Source organism: Petaurus breviceps, unplaced genomic scaffold (assembly GCF_028583685.1).
Source record: "Petaurus breviceps papuanus isolate PSGF00001 unplaced genomic scaffold, PetGlider_PUasm1.0 90681, whole genome shotgun sequence".
In the NCBI taxonomy this organism is placed as follows: Eukaryota; Metazoa; Chordata; class Mammalia; order Diprotodontia; family Petauridae; genus Petaurus; species Petaurus breviceps.
The window spans coordinates 2,226,426-2,243,355 of NW_027187307.1; the positions used below are offsets into that span (position 1 = coordinate 2,226,426).

Genomic DNA, 16,930 nt, shown 5'->3' on the forward strand with positions numbered 1-16,930 from the left:
GACCTTCAGAGCAAACCAAACCTTCCTAGGTAAGTACCATCCTCTGCCAGAGAGGAATTATTCCATGGTGCTCATTGCAGAAACATCACTCACTCAACCCTTTCCCTAATTTTTGAAATCCTAAAAGCAAACAATGAAATAGATTTTTGTGCGAGTTCAAGGTTTCCTTTTACTGGTGGAGTGGAAGCTAGCTATCTATTTGTAGGCGGAGGAAAGAGAAAAGATCAAATAGTCCAGTCTCAGCCTAAATGTCTTTTCAGGATGCAGTCTGACCATGCCAAGCCATCTACTGAGGAAATGTAGGTGGGGGAGAGAATGAATGCTGTAGTAGCATAGCACTCTCTCACCTTTCATGGTGAACAAGAGGACCAGAAAGGGTGGTCATGATCCTTGTCTTTGTTCCCTCCCCGTGTGGGGCTGGCGAGAATCAGATGCCACGTGGATAACCACTTACCGGAGAGACACTGCACAGGCGGTGGCACCAAGGCACAAAGTGAAGGGACCAGCCCAGCATCTCTGGGGCATCCCATCACTGAGCCAGATGGAGAAGCAGGGTGTGGGACTACCTAAAGATGTTTGCTGTGAGGGCATGAGCCTCCTCTTTCCAGATTGTGTAAGAGCAAACATGTGATTAAAACCCCTCTGTGCCCACAATGTTTGTCACATCCTAGGACTGCAATGTGGAAAATCATGACTTAGAAATAGGCTACAAAGTGTGAAAAGGACTTTTCCTTGTGTCTTGGGGGGGTGATTGAAGCAAAAACCGAGAAATCGATATTCTGCATTAGCCTCCTTATGTGGCTGATTCATTAACTGAGGTCACCACAGAAAACACCTGACATGGACGGGAGGGCGGTGTTCATTCATTAAGCAAAAACAATGTCATTCTGCACTGAAAGTCTCATGCAAGTATCTTGGACAGATGTTCTACTGTGCCTGCAATTAGAAAGTAACGAAGTTTTGCACAACGCCCATATAATCATGAATAGACTTATTCCCAACAAGTCAGAACGAACCTCCAACAGGCCCTCAGGGCCTGCAAAACAGAGTGTACTCGGCAGCTGTGAGGAAGTGGCCACACTCTGGGAATGACCTCTCTTCTCCTAGTGCCTAGCCTTTGCTTTGATCTGGCTTCTTCTACCCATAATACCAATCTGTGGCTTATATCTGGAGAGAGACAGGGAAAAACCCAGTAATGCCCAGGACTCCATCCAGCTACCCATTTCAGACATATTGCAAGGAAGGGCATTTGGCTTCTGAGGCCAGGACCTCAGTGTATCGATCTCTCTATGTGAGGGGGGGAATCATAAGCATGCCAGATGAGAGAAGCTTTCTCTGTCTCTAAAGGGAACGTGGCCCCGGTATGGGATTCCAAATGATCCCGTGGCTTCCTTCAGGGTCTCAGGGGCATTCTGAAGGAAAGCAGATCCTAATGCCAAGTTCCCAGATTCATCCCAGGGCATCTCCGAAGACCCTCTCACTAGTGAGACCAGGCTATGCTGCATCATGAACTTAGACGTAACTTTGCATGGGGACAAGCACAGCCCATGGATCCCAGGTGTTTCTTTCCTAGACTTTGGGCACGTCACCATTTTCCCAACCCACTTGTCATACAAAGATTATTTCCCTTAGCAGCCTTTGCTTCGTCTATTGTGTAACTTAGATCAAAGGCAAGACCAGGTCCTGGGGGAGCTGTGATATCAGTTTCGTTATCCCTGTCAGGCTCCTGGCGGGCCAGAAGCATCTCCCCTGGGTCTTATCTGGATCTCTGGCTGCTACCAGGAGGCCCAGACCACTCTGTCCCAGAGCAAAGTCCTACAACAAGAAAGGGTAGGAGATCAGCATCCAGGCTTGGGAGTCCAATCCTGAGGTCCATCCATCCTTCGGTCAGATTGGGAGCCGTCTGAGCATAGGCAAAGGTGGTGGGGGGTAATGTTGTTCAGTGGGAGACATGAGCCAGCAGGCCTAACCAAAGGCGGGTGTACCTGGCACCCTGGCCTGAGTCTCCTGGGCAGTCTGTTCCTCCCTCCCAAGGAGGACTGGGTCTAGGTAACTCTTTGAAAGCCTTTAATCCCCTTTTCATTAAAAGCATAGCAGTTATGCAGAAACTCTTGGCCCTTTGTCCAAAGGGGAAAGGCAAGGCCATGGGGGTGGATATTTAACGCGACTCTTTGAGGCTGGGTCAGAGTAAGGCCAGGAGGAGGACAAGAGAGTCCAAGCTCTGGTTTCAAAAGGACTTGAGCCTTTGGCCAAAGCTCCAGACAGTCAGGAAGATTCCTTCCCACTGGGCATCGTCCCTTGGGCCTCCTGTGATCGTGAAGTGTTTCCATTGGTAGAATGAGAAGGAATGAGACACAGTGGTGATTGGAACCTGAGAGAGTATAGGTAAGAGATGAGAAATGGCGGGTGAGGGGGTGGAAGTGGTGCTCAGAGAGTATCTCAGGAAGGGAAGGTGCAAGGAACCAGGGTCCAATGCTTACTTGCTGGAAATGGTGGAGCTGCCTTCTTTGTAAGGTCTGGGTAGACCCTACATTGTCTGTCTGAAAATGTGCTTCTAAAATGCCTGGGTTGGGCAGATTCTGTACACTGATGTCTCATTCCCTGAGTGCTCTCCTCACTTTTGGTACTATGGGTAGAATGCGCCAGATCAAACCTAACCTGCCCAAAGAGGACTGAGACCGTAGCACTGGAAGGTACCTCAGAGGTCGGCCCCCCTTAGCTGAGAGGGAAAGAAGCTGGTGCCTGGAGAGGTACAATGACTCCTCTACCTTTTCCTCAAGGTGCTGTGTCTGTGATCTTTGCTAAGACAGTTGGGGTGCTTACAGACAGTTCAGGGCTTGAATGGGACAAGTGTCTTCTGTAGGATAACAGGATGTAATAGACAGAATGGAGAGCATCTAGATGGCCTTGGCATGAGAGAAGCCAGTGGCCCTTCACAGATTCTTGGGGTCCCTTGGCATAGCCGAGGTGCCAAGTAAACAATGCCTCAAACCAGCATTTCAGTTCCTTTTCAAGTGTCTAAGGGTCCTCTGATCTGGTCTGCTTATTTCACTTGGGAGAATGCCTAGCAGGGCTGCAACTGGCATCTCATAACTTTGAGATCCCCCAGTTTCGATTCCCAGCCCACAAAGCAAGAGAACCTCCTGGGGAGCATGAAGGCAAAGAGGTGCCCTAGATGCAAGCAGTTACCGTTGTTCAGTCATGTTTGCTGAGTCTGTCTCCATCACTGCAGACAGGAGTGGTCTCCTTAAGCGAGTGAGCCGGCCTAAGAAGTGGGGAAACATGGGAGGAGGCTCTGCTGACCCTAGCTGGAAGCCCCTGGGCTACTCATGGTGTGTCCCATGACCCTGTGGGATAGCGCTCACCATTAGGCTACCAGGGCAGCTCTGGGGGGAAGCACTGCCTCCAAGGCATCTCTGCTGCCTTCTGCTGGGCCCAGGGGGCAGATTGCCAATAACAGCTTGGAAGATTCCCAAGCGAATGCAAGTACTGCCTTGGTCCCTGCTCGCCAGGTTTTCTGGCATCCCTGCAAGTGAATGCAGACAAAAGATTCAATATGCCTAGAAGCATGGCAATATTTGGTCTCAGGAGCTTTCTGGAAAACTAAGCAAACAACCCAGAAGGGGATTTGGCATCAGGCCTCCTTAGAATTCTCCAGGATACATAGCCTTACTGGGAATTTCTACAAACTCAGCCCTCTCCACCGCTAGATGGCCTGGCACAGAGGAAGGTGCCATGACTGCATTGGGAGTCAGAGGTGTACAGTGAGGCTGGAATTCTGCCTTCAACACTCAGGGTACACATTTGGGCCAGTGAGAGGTTAGTCTGAGGCCCAGAGGGGCAGTGACGAGGCTGACCTCTGAGGTCCTTCTAAAGCTTTAGGCCTAATAGGCCATAAACTCTGTAATGGCCCAAGAGAGATGACACTTTGAAATATGCCCAGCAACCCTCCCCGAGCGCAGAGCAAAATGAGGTGCCAACGTTTTCCCCTTATTTAATTCCAGCCACACCAAAGTATGTAACAGTCGGCTGGGAGAAAAGCAATCTCAGACTGCCAGGGGCCTGGGACTATAGCAGTTTGGCAGATAACCGATTCCCCCCCCCCCCCCCCCAAGAAACCCTCAAATTAACTAGAGATGATTTCTAAATGTGAGGTGGAGTCTCTCCAGACCACAAAACTCAAGTGTGTTAGCACCAGCTCTAGATAAAGGGCTCAGAAGTGGAGCCCAGAATTCTTGGTAAGCTCACTCAGGCAGCATCTCAGGTTCTCAAAGTGTAGTTGCTATCCCTGTGTGGGGTGTTCCCCTGGCCTATGCTGGGGCAGTTACAGAGAGGTATGCTGGTTCTCTGTTCCAGAAGCTTCCAGGTGAGCGGTCTCAAACCTGCCACTGACCATTTTAATGGCCCACCGTCTGGACGTGGAGCCTCCTCAGCAGAACAATTAAACCCACCCATGGGAAAAGCACAATGTTAGGAAGGAGAGGGTATGGGTCGAAATCCTGACTTGGCCTCAGCCTCCCTGAGTGACTGGGGGGGGGGAGTCCTTTCCTTCCTGGGGGCCACTTTGTCATCCTTTACATTCACCTATAATCATATCAAGGAAGTCCATCCAAGACCCTGGAGCCCCTAGAGAGAAAAGGCCCCAGTCCTGAGAGAAGTCCCATGTTCTGAAAATAACCTGGATCCCAGGTTCACTGCAGAAAATACAGCTATATATTGCTTTGAGGAATAGATGATAGTCAAACCCCAAGTGGTCCATGATCATGGGGGTCATGGGGAGTAGGAAGGGTCTTTTTCTAAAATCTCTTCCCCTGGGACATCAAGCACAGGCATGGTCATGGCACCTGGTCTTCAAGTAGGCTCTGAATGCCAAATGCGGCTGGTGTAGAAGGAAGAGCCCTAGCCTTGAGTCAGAGTGCCAGCCTCTCCACCTCCCCCCAAGGCCTAGGATGGTAGGAGTTAGAGTGATGACCCGGACTGGGCAGAGCTGAACTCAAATGCTGCCTCGGACTTTTCACTATGCTGATAACCCTGTGAAAATCCCTTAACATGTGCCATGCTCTGACCTCAAAGAAGCTGTGACTTTAGGCAGGGGTTAAGGCTGAGACCATTAGTGGTGACAGGGTCACAGTCTCTCAAACCTAGCCTACTAGCTGTTATCAGGGCCCTACTGGCATTCTACTGAAGCCTAGGGGCCCCTTCTCCAAATAATGTTGAATCCAAAGGGTTACAAATGAAATCGATTCTATGAGATACAGAACGTGAAAGCCCCAGCCAAGCCAAGCCCCTGTAATCATGGTAAGAAGCCCTAAGCTCACCATGCTGTACATGCTGTCTCCCTTTCCAGTGTCATACAGAACGGAATCATGGCTCTACAGCTGAGCCGCAACCTGACTGACCCTGGCCTGAACGAGTACATAAATGGCACCGACAACTCAACCACGCCCGCACCAACCTCGGCTCCTGGACCTGTCCGCAAGAACTGGCCTGCCCTCCTCATCTTCATTGTCATCATCATCACTATTGCTGGCAATATCCTGGTGATCCTGGCCGTGGCCCTGGAGAAGAAGCTGCAGACCGCAACCAACTTCTTCTTGATGTCTCTGGCCGTGGCGGACATGTTGGTCGGGTTATTAGTGATGCCAGTGTCTGTCCTCACCATCCTCTACGGTGAGTCTCAGGGTGTTCTCTGGCTACTTTCAATAAAGGGGGCAAGAGTGCAATGAGAGGCCATGCCTTGAAATGTCTCTGAAGTGTGAGGTAGCTGGCATCTGTTACCTTCCATGGGATTTTCCTGTCCTGCACTCCCCTCCTTCCCTTCTTCAGAGTGACAGGGTGGGTGCCCCCAAGCCCATGGCCCACCTTCATGAGAAAGTCACACATGCAATGTGCCTGTTTTCCTCCCCAAGCTCCTTGGCAGGAGTTTGATCCATTGGAGGTTCCAAGGTCTCCAAAGAATGCAGGACAGGACCATCCCTGGGAGTCCCCCTCCAGCTCCTCAACTGCTTTCAGGGTAACCTTGAGCTCATAGTGACCACATTTCCCAGGCCTTTGGGGAAACATGCTGTCTCATGTCCAGAGAGCTATGCTCTGGAGTCAACTGGGTCCTAACACACTGACCTAGATACCCACAAAGAAACTTCTCCTAGACAACACTGTCACCTGACTGACCTGAAAAGCAATCAGAAATGAAGAAAACCAGCAGTTCCAGGTAGCCCTCTGACCTAGGACCACCTCCACCAAAGAGACATCCTCCAGCCAGAATCTGGCCCTGGATTGGACACCACGAGCCCACTGGAAACATAGCCGTGCCAATGGCCGTGTGTCTGATGCCAGGGAAGGATCTGCCTAGCTGCACCCTTCATGGACAGCTGTCCTTGGAGGAAGACTTAAGCCTGGAACAGAAGACCACATCCACAGGAGTGTGAGAACCTCCACGCCAACCTTAAAGGTATCCAGAAACAGTAAGGTCAGTGCCCCCCCCAAAACTATGGGCTTCCAACATTGAAGGCCCCCAAGAAGAGTGCCTGGCGTTCTCCCCCAGCCAGGGAGCCAGCAGCCAGGCTCCCAAACTGGACCAGACATTAACCAGCAGAATCACAACAAAGCCTTCCTTCCAGGATCCCTGAGTGAAGACCCAGAAGCATATACAGGAAGAGACACTTTGGGAGATGCTCCTGCTCTGTGTGTTACCCATAACACTGCATTGAGACTTCCATCCCATACCAGGGACCATCCTGGAGTTAGGTTCCCCTGCCAGACACCACAGGATAGGCTGAAACAAGGGCTCATCATCTTTTTGGTGGCATGGCCCCTTGATCAGAATGACGTTTTTAGACACGTAAAATACATGGAATTACAAAGGAAGCCAATTTGACTGAAACAGAGTTACCAAAAAATTTTCTTTAAAATATTCACAGACTCCAAGTTAAGAATCCCTACTCTAGGAAGTCTCAGACTTAAAGCCCCAGATGCCAACCCAAGCACCACCTTGCAGTACCAATGCCCCTGGAGACAACACATATCACCTCCCACCAAAAACTAGCTCATCCGCTCTAACACCCAGAGGGAAGTGGTATCAGGGATCGCACTTCTGGACAGCTCAGGTAACTTCTCATTCCAACACCTGCCTCAACTCAGACTTACCCTGTTCTTTTGCGTCTTTCTTGCTTTCACAGAGTACACCTGGCCTCTTCCGAGACAACTCTGCCCGATGTGGATCTCTCTCGACGTGCTCTTCTCAACTGCTTCCATCATGCATCTCTGCGCCATCTCCCTGGATCGCTACATTGCTATCCGGAACCCAATTGAGCATAGCCGCTTCAACTCTCGCACCAAGGCCCTTCTGAAGATTGCCATTGTCTGGACCATCTCGATGGGTGAGTTGCTCTGCCCTTGCTCCTTAAATCCCGCCAACGGTCACAGGGGCTCCATAAAGTAGTGACCAGAGTGTGTTCACACGTCAGCTCTAAAAATCTATTGGGGGGGGGATAAAAACAGGTAAGATCCTATGACAACTTTATGATTGTGCATTAGTGTCGTTGGCTTCTGCATACAGACTAGGATGTCAAGGAATGCTGGAGAGGGAAAAGATTTGCCCAAAGATCTAAACCCAAACCCAGCCTCTAATGCACAACTATATTTGAAGATGGCCCTAAGTCCCAACCTTCTTCTACCAGCAAATGGGCCCACAACCATCCCATTAATTCGATTGATGGCTCTCTCATAGGATCCCAAAGTAATTTCTCTCCCATGGAGACAGCAGATGGTACATCACACATAGGAAACAGCTCACAGCCAACCAGGACTGGAATAGAGGGCACGTCAAGATGAAAGATGCAAAGGACACATGGACACCTCTATGCTAGGCTATCCCACCAATATTCTATGTTTTGAAGTGAGCTAGTTAGGATTTCTAGGTAGTCAAGGCACACAGATCAGGTCAGGAATACTACTTTGGCCAGTGGCACAGATCAGATGGTACAAAACACAGGAGCAGAGAGAGCATGAAAGTGAATATACACAAGAGATGCCGTATGTGAAATCAACAATCATAGGTGACCAGTCCTATAAAGGGGTTGAATATAAAAGATAGTAATGCTCTCTAGTAACTTCCTTTGGGGACCTGTCAAGTGGCTGATAAGGCAGACTAGATTTCTTGAGAAAGATCAAAGATGGAAAAAGAGACAGCTACAGCTAAGAAACCACTAGGTTTGCAGGTATTTCCAAATTACCTTCCCCAGAAGCCTGTTCTGGAATATTCTGAAAGAGAACCTACTTGGCAACAGTGATTTCAGGGAGCATATGAAACGCAAACTACTTCTCCCCATCAACAGTTCTGAAATCTACTATGCTTCCCCATGGGCCCCAGCGGGGCAGCTGGTCCACCCTCACACATACCCAAGTGAGCACAGCTCGTCTTCTAGGAACCATGTGCCTGGGCTTTCAGTGAACTCCTGGAAAAGTACCCCCTGAACTCCAAGAGCTTATATCCAAACCTTGATTCAGCTGAGCCTCAGACGGTTCTGGCAGCACCAGGAGCCAAGCCTCAGTGACCCAGAGAACGGACCGAGACAAGCTGCTGAATTATAAGGGATGGTGAAGACACAGCTACTGTGCATGCTAGGCACTGTGCTGATAAGCACTTGATCCTTATGGTCTCCTTCTCTCACAGTACCTCAGGTCTTCCTGACTCCAGGCCTCCTGTGCCACCTTGTTGCCCCTAGTGACTTGTCTGAGGAGACATGAGGGCTCATCTTCCCCATTTCATACTTTCTAATACAGAGAATATTAAAAACCCTCAAACAAAAGGAAGTCAATAACGTAAATTCTACATGAGCCAACATTAGTCCATCTTCCCTGCCCAACACTTAGGTCCACCTAGTTCTACCTGGAGAGCACTCCTGCTCCCCTACCTGGCCAGTTGTCACCTTTGGAATGACACTCACAGGGACATCTATTCTGCTGGCTCGTAGCTTACTAGACATGTTTTCCTAGAAAATGCAGCTGGAGGCATCACCATAGATAGAGAACCAGGCCTGGAGTCAGGCAGGAAAACTAGTGTTCAAATTCAACCTCAGATAGTTCCTAGCTGTGTGACCCTGGGCAAGTCCCTTCTCCTTTGTAAAACTGAAGCACTACAGGGGGCAGCTAGGTGGTGCAGTGAGTAAAGCGCCAGCCCTGGACTCAGGAGGACCCGAGTTTGGTTCTGGCCTCAGACATTTAACACCCACACAAAAGAACTAGCTGTGTGACCTTGGGCAAGTTACTTAACCCCAATTGCCCTCCAAAAAAAAAACAAACTGAAGCACTACCTCCTGGGATTGTTGGGAGGATCAAAGGAGATAATAATTGTGGAGCCCTTCATTTGCTCTCACAGTTCATAATAGGTCACAGCAAATTATTCTAGCAGATCAATAGTACCTACATTCAAGGATTTCTTATAGGGACCCAAGGTGTCTACCCAAGAGTCCACAGCAGAAATCCTCAACAGCATTCAGAAACCTGAATGTCATCAACTGCCATAAGCAAAGGGGAATAGGGGCATCTTTAAGGGAATCCAAATGCCCTCAATATTGGATGCACAGATCTGTGGCATGGGTGCTTGATATCTCATTGAGGGTATTCCATTAGCATGGTACCAGGCCTAGGCTTCAGAGAGGCACTTGGCTGTTGATTGACCTAATGCTGTTTGTCTTGAAAATGGGAACTGACTGGAGAGACTGGAGAGTCCATATACCCAAGAACTGGCTCTTTCCAAAGTGGAAGATACATCTAAGCTGTCTTTTCCTTGCTATACCAGTTGAAAGACCCTAACTCCTCAGACCAGTTTGACCCCATACCCTACCCCTCAAACTCATGTTGAGGAACTAAGGACCTCACTTCCAACTGGTCCTTAGCACCTACCAAGCTCAGCCTGTTGAGATTCGGAATCAGAGTAACTCATAGTTCCAAAGGGCCATTGTGATGGATCATCTTCAGTGATAGCAACTAGGGCTTCAAAATGTCCCAGTTGGCATATGCTCTTGGCTCTCCTCACAATAATCCTTTTGTTTTCTTTGCTCTAGCTGTGTCCGTGCCCATCCCAATCATTGGTCTGAGGGATGAGAGCAAGGTCTTTGTGAACGGAAGCTGCAGCCTGAACGAACCCAACTTTGTGCTCATTGGCTCCTTTGTGGCGTTTTTCATTCCGTTGTTCATTATGGTCATCACTTACTGCCTGACCATTCAGGTCTTGCAGGGCCAGAGCAACGTGTTTGCGCCTGGGGAGAGGCGTAGGAGGCGTTACAGGTTTGGTTGCCTGCGGAGGGATAGGGGCGGCCAGAACATCTCTATGATTCACAATCCCAATACTGGGGGGCCGGTTCGTCTTATTTCTCCGGGTCATCGGGAGGGCTATCGTAAGGGGACCATGCAGGCCATTGCTAATGAGCGTAGGGCCTCCAAGGTACTTGGCATTGTCTTCTTTCTCTTCCTGCTCATGTGGTGCCCGTTCTTTATCACTAATATCATGGCGGTTATTTGCACTCAGTCTTGTCGTAAGTCAACTCTTGATGAGCTCCTGAGTGTGTTTGTTTGGGTTGGCTATGTGTGCTCTGGAATCAACCCCCTGGTGTACACCCTTTTCAACAAGACCTACCGCCGGGCCTTCCTCAAGTACCTTAGCTTTGGATGGTTGGGGAGAACCAAGAGCCCTCCCAGGCAGATCCCAGTCAGTGCTGCTAACCTGTACCCCAGGGAATACACTGGGCGTCAATACACTGGACGGGACTTTACCCCAAGAGGATATGTCCCAAGGGAATACAGCCCCAGCCACGATGAGGATGTGCCCCAGATTGTCCCCTATGAGGAGGCACCCAACACTGAGGTAGTTGAGGTAGTGATTGAGATGGAACCTTGCTCTCCCCAGCCAGTGGAAGCAAGAGTTGAGGATACCTGTACCATGGTCAACGAGAAGGTCACTTCTGTCTAAGAAGGCCTTGCCCCGAGCTTCGGCTCACCATGAAGGCCCGGCACAGGAAATCCAGTCGAGTGAATTAGCACAGGAGATTGACTCGCAAGAATTTCCTCTGCCTCTTAGAGATCCCTGTAAATATAGCATTCTTAGCAAAAGTTTTTGAGTATGGCTTTGCTATCTTGTACTTTGATTCATCCCCACGAGTGAGGTTTAAAGTTTTATATTTACTGTGCACAAGAGATTTCTAAAACACCAATTACCTAAATCTCTTCAATTGGCAGACTAAAAAAAGCAACCTCATCCTAAGGATTGGAGGAAGAAAAGGGCTGTCTCTCTTGGGTGGTACTTTCCTAAAAACCCAAGAGAGTGCATGCAGCCACAGCCCCAGGCCACTCTAAAATCTACCCATTTGGAAGCACGTAAATATATGCTTTATATTCTTGCTCTCTTCATGCACTCACATTATCATGACTAGATGGGGTTCTGGCCTCGGAAACTCACCGTTGCTGTCCAGCTACTGAGGGGTTCTCCATTGGGCTAGAATCAAGCCTTGTTTGGTGTTGGGGTGAACCAAGACATTGTCTGAAAGCTTGAGCTAAACTTATTGGCGTTTGACGACAATGTCCATCCCCCAAACATAGTGATATGCTACCATAGCAGCTAGATAACCAGGACTGTGGAGTGGAAGGACGATAAGAGATCCATACACCACTAGCTTCTCACCTCCCGAGGACCATATTTCAAATTTGGATTTCAGCACCAAGTTTTTGGAAATTAGAATTTTCTTGGTGGTCCTCGGTCAAAAAAAAACCTAGCCCCATGATGGAGCTCAGTGATGCAATCTCAGAGCTCTGGGATTTGAGATTACCTGGGAGGTCAAACCCTTGATCCTATAGTTCCTTATTGCTTTAGAGAATAATCAAGCAAGCAAAAAAAAAATCAAAAGGCAGACTTACAATACCTTCTAGCCTTATATGGACAGAGATTTTAGGAGAAAAAAAATAAACTAAAAGAAAGAATCAAGTACCTCTCTTTAGGGCAAACTTCTGTAGTCCTTTCTCAAGCAAAACTTATAGCAGGAGCCTGAAGGGTAGGTAACACCTGGAGAGTCAAGGGGAGACTTTACAAGTCTTAATTTGATTCAGTACTAGGGAAGTAGGCCCTTGGAATGTCAATCTATCAAAATGCTTATCTGACTCTGGGAATAAAAAGAAATACAGAGTTTCCATTAGATTTTTCAAAGCTAAAGTTATCTCCTGTTTGGATCCTTCCTCACATTAGCTAGTACAAGCAAAGGCTGCAGCTGATTTGTGCAAGTGGCAAGTTTATCATCGTATTACAATCATGTACAAGAAGTTAAGCCTTGTGACCAATTTGTGTTGTGTTCTAATTTGTGTGTTCTTCGCGGGTCTGCCGCTCTCTTAAGGATTCCATTTCAGTTCCATGACCATCCTCATTCAGAGCACCAACAATGGGGCCTGAGAATTACTCACGTCTGGTCATCCAGTCCATGCTGTGTGCAGAGTAGACAAGTGTTCCCAGTGATTGTGTTTCTGTGCGTGTGTCCATTTCACACAGATCTGTGGCTTTTCCCGGAGGATTCCATGATGCTAGCTTATGCCCGACATTATTTGCACAGCCTCCGAGTGTACGTTCCAAACTCTGGAAACTGGAGGTGGCAGAATCTGAATATCCAGGACCCCTGGCCCCAATCTTTGATGGGGCAAGCAGTAGTCCGTGCTCATGAAAAATCCAATGTGATGAAAACCGAGGGGCAGTGGGAGAGCCACCACTCTGGGTAAAACCAGAGTGGCCTCAGTCTGCATTGCAACACTGCCAGGTTGTCGGTCATTTCTTCGAGCATGGATTTCTCCTTCTCCCCCCTCCCCCAAAAACAAAAGCGTCACAAGAGGGTCCAAGTCAACTTGCCCATCTGCTCTGTCGAACCACATCTAAGCGTTCCTACGACCAGCCGGACGAAATCCAGTTCGTCCATCCCAAAATGCCTAAAGAAATCCTGCATGCGAACCACGTGTATCGCACAATTCCATCTCTGTGTATTTCCACACGGCAGAGTAGCTGAAACTACAATGGACTGAAAACACACTACCTTTAGCAGCCCTCAAGCTGATTCAAGACTACCTTCCCTGCCCCTCCCCCACTCCTGATTCAGATCTGAAGTAGTGAGCATCGGAGAAAATGGGAAACATCTGATTTCTTCTGTCAAATATAAAGGGCAAGCTCATAGCACATGTTAACAGATCCTTTGAAAAACCCACAGACTTTCAATTGCACTAGCAATAAACTCCAACGATAACTAGTTTAGAGCACATTTGTGAACAGTCTCCATGTTGTCACACAGTAGCATCAAGTAAATCTCACATGGTCATATTCTCCATCTCCTGTGCCAATCACCAATTTTCTGTGTTCAGTATTAAACTACTCTCTATATCTACAAGTTATCTTAATGTCTATTAACTATCCTGGATGCTTAAACAAAAACAAAAACAAAACAAAAAAAAACTTGCTTGTTAGATTATTAATTGCAACCTTAATGTTCAATTAAATCTCTATATTGATGTATTATTATAATCTCTCTATTAATGATAAGAGTTAAGGATTGCCTCGTATGCTCCCTCTCTCCCTGACCCCTTGTCCGAAGGTAATCTTTGGGGAATGCTCTCTAGGTAGCTTGCTACCAAGATACCTGGTGCCTACATATATCACCTGCACCAGATCTTTGAGAAATTTCTCTTAATTTATTAAATAGTAAGTGTTCAATTACTCTTGCTTCTGTCGTCTGTTCTTTCGACACCGGAACACATCCAACCTTCACCCAATCAGACTGAGGGTGGAGCGAGCAGAATTTGAACCCGGGGGGTGGCCCTTATGAAAAGAAGAAGAGACCCAAGCAGTCCAGGGGTGAAAACACTGAGGATCAGTAAGAGGCCCCACTCTCTCTATCCCCACCCTTCCCCTCTCTGGTCCCCTAACTAAAATGAACACACTGCAGAGTTTATCATTGCTTCCAACAACCACCACTTGCCCTGATCAAACCAGGCTGTCTACTACATTCAGAACAATGGCATAAAGCTTCCGTAGCACATCTTTGGCCACACCCCCTACCTAATCTCTGAAGGAGAATCCAAGTAGAGGACCAGGGCTGGGAGATATCCCCCCAAGTATTCCTTTGTTGGACAGAGGATCCTAAAGTCTCTAATAGCTTCCAATTACACTAAGGCTTTTGGGATGCCCCATATTAGCAACAGCCCCCAGGTGTAAGCTCTGAACCTTGGAACAAAATAATCTCATCACTAGTTTCTTGGGTAACTGAGCCCTTATTGCTACAACTGAATTTTCTATACTAGATCTCCATAGCTCCCAATTGTCACCTCAGAAGACTGTCCTTCTGCCAGGGGACAGTTACCATCAGGCTCAGTGACCTTTCTGACAACTCCTATCAGTGCCCAAAAGGAGTATATGGTAGTATAAGCTGTCTCATCCAAGCATAAAGTATCAGAGACCCAAACAACAAGAAATGTGTTGGTTACCATTCTAGGCTTTCAATGAGAATGACTAGAATCTGGGGGCCACAGCAGCCCATGCCACCCTCTGACACCTGTGATCTCTCAGGGTCAATGAAAAGTTAGGTGGCACTGTGGGGATATCTGGGAAAGGACTATTACCAGAAGAGATCCTTGGGTGGGTCCCACTCCTCTAAGACTTGCTTTGGGGCACTTAGAAGGAAGAGAGAATCCCCATCCTTTGTAGACTACTACACTCTAAAGCATCCAGGGAACTATAGGGCAACTCAGACAGCCCAATTCTCTCAGCTAAGCCCCACAATGTACCACATGATGCTCAGGACCACGAAATCCAATGGGCTGCAGATAAACTAACTCCTGGCCCTCCCAGTCCACTATCCATTCCAAGACCAGAGATTTAGCTCCAACCACAGTCCAGCACAGTGCTAGGCACTAGGGACACAGAGACAAAAATTCAGCTAGTCCTGCCCAGAAAGAGCTAACCAGTCGTGGGGTTCAGCTTAGACACTGGGGAGAAGAGAAGCTGAGAGAGGAACCCCTTCTCACCTTTCTCTACCTGTCCCCTGATTGTAAGCCCTGAGCCTACAATAGCACATCAGAAATGTCTTCACTTTAAGGTAAAGGCCATAGATGGGGCCAGGGCACAGGAACAAACATATTCTTAGGGAAGGAGAAACACACTCCATCATCCCCTGCCAACTTGAAGAGTCTGGAACAGATGAGTTTACTTGGTCCATTTGAAGGGAAATGCGAGTTTACATCCTATAGAAGTCCAAGATAAACATGAGTGCTACCAAAAGAGCCTTGGGTGGTCAGTGACTACGTGCCACCCCCACGCCATAGAGTCATTATACCTGTTCACTGGCCTCTCTCTAAAGGGACTCAGTCATGCAGAAAATCCAAGCCCTCGGCATAGTCAATCCTCAGACTAGAAGCATATGACCCCATCCTTCCTCAGAAAAAAATGGTAGGGAGACAAGTGAGAGGGCACTGCTGGGCTACCACTGTAGCCCCGAAGCAGTGAGTGGGCTCATCTCCAGTATAAAGAACCAGCCCAGTAGCTCAGAGCCACAGACTTGGGTAGATGGGTCTGCATTTCTCCATGGGTTTGGAGGGAAACAAGAAAGGGCCTTGGATCTTGGATCTGGTAGACTTGGATAAAACCAATGGTGTGAAGGGCAGCCTGCCAATGCCTCACTCCCTCTTACACCTGCCGTAGAGGGACCACACAAGAAGCCCACTGATCTTAGCCACAATCTGACCTGACCTCTAATGGCACATACTTATTGTAGCCCCTAGGGGAAACTGCCCCCATTCTGGCCCACAGCCAGGGAGAGCCCACATTTGAATCATATGAGTTCTGTACCCTGATGACAGGGTGGGCAGTCTTCTCATCAAGGTAAAGGCTAACCAAGCCACTCAGGTGATAGGCCCCACCTCAGCCTCAACCAGCCTCAACAGTGGAACAGTAAACTACCTGGCATTCTGAGCCTTCACCCTCCTCACTGGGGTCTCCCATAGAGTTATGCCCCCAGCAGGCTTCTATGGCCCTAATTTCTGCCACCTTTGCCCATACCCCCAAAAAGCAGAAGCAAACACTCTCCATGGCCTTTGAGTAGCCTCCCTACCTACATAGGTTCCTGCCAAGGCACTCATAAGATGGCCATAGATGTCCCCAGATATTGGCTGACAACTGACTATGACAGCTATGAACAGATGCTATTCCAGACAGGATGGGCCCATTTGCTTTCTGCAGAGGCCTAAGCTTACTTTTCTTATATCACATCTAGCTGGACAACTCTCTATCAGTTATATGCTGACAGGCAAGCAAACCACAGTCCCATTCAAAATAGCTTTAAAAGCACTGACTGCACCATGCATCATTCCACTTTGGGCCTCAATTTAGTCACTTTACTAAGGCACCCTTAGGAGAAGGCCTGGATTCCAGGAGAGGGGGGCAGGGGGCATCAGAGAAGACATATAAAGAGGCTCAATGGTAGAAACCACATCCAGCTAGAGAAGATGGAAAAAGTCAGTCTCTGCCAACTTGAAGAGTCTATAAATTAACAGATTAAGTCAGTGACTCCACCTCTCTTCCAATATATACTTCAACTACTTGCCTCAGAAGACATAATAATAAGGTCATGGATATGAAAGTAGAGCTGGGCTACATAGAAGACCCACCACAGGATGGGCAGGGGAAGAAGAAGAATAGCTCAACAACACTCATTTATCCTAAAAACTCTACAAAGTATAGACAGAGAGGGATCTTTTTAATATATAAAAAGAATGTATCTAAAACCAAAAGCAAGCATCATATGCAATGGGGACACAACAGAACCTTTTTTACAAAATAGAGGAGTGAAGAAAGGATGCCCACTCTCCATACTATTATTTGATATAGTTCTGGAAATGCCAGCAACAGCAG

The 16,930-nt window shown here is 48.1% G+C and overlaps 1 protein-coding gene across 1 annotated transcript in view; it reads left to right on the top strand.

Moving 5' to 3' along the window:
- Positions 1-13,262, top strand: part of HTR2C (5-hydroxytryptamine receptor 2C) — a 110,143-nt gene extending 96,881 nt beyond the window's left edge. Inside the window, exons 7-9 of the mRNA XM_069065209.1 lie at positions 5,348-5,670; positions 7,179-7,379; positions 10,068-13,262. Of these exons, the coding sequence (XP_068921310.1) occupies positions 5,348-5,670; positions 7,179-7,379; positions 10,068-10,972 (1,429 nt within the window). The 3' untranslated portion in view covers positions 10,973-13,262. The remainder of the gene's footprint in view (positions 1-5,347; positions 5,671-7,178; positions 7,380-10,067) is intronic.
- Positions 13,263-16,930: the final 3,668 nt, after the last annotated feature.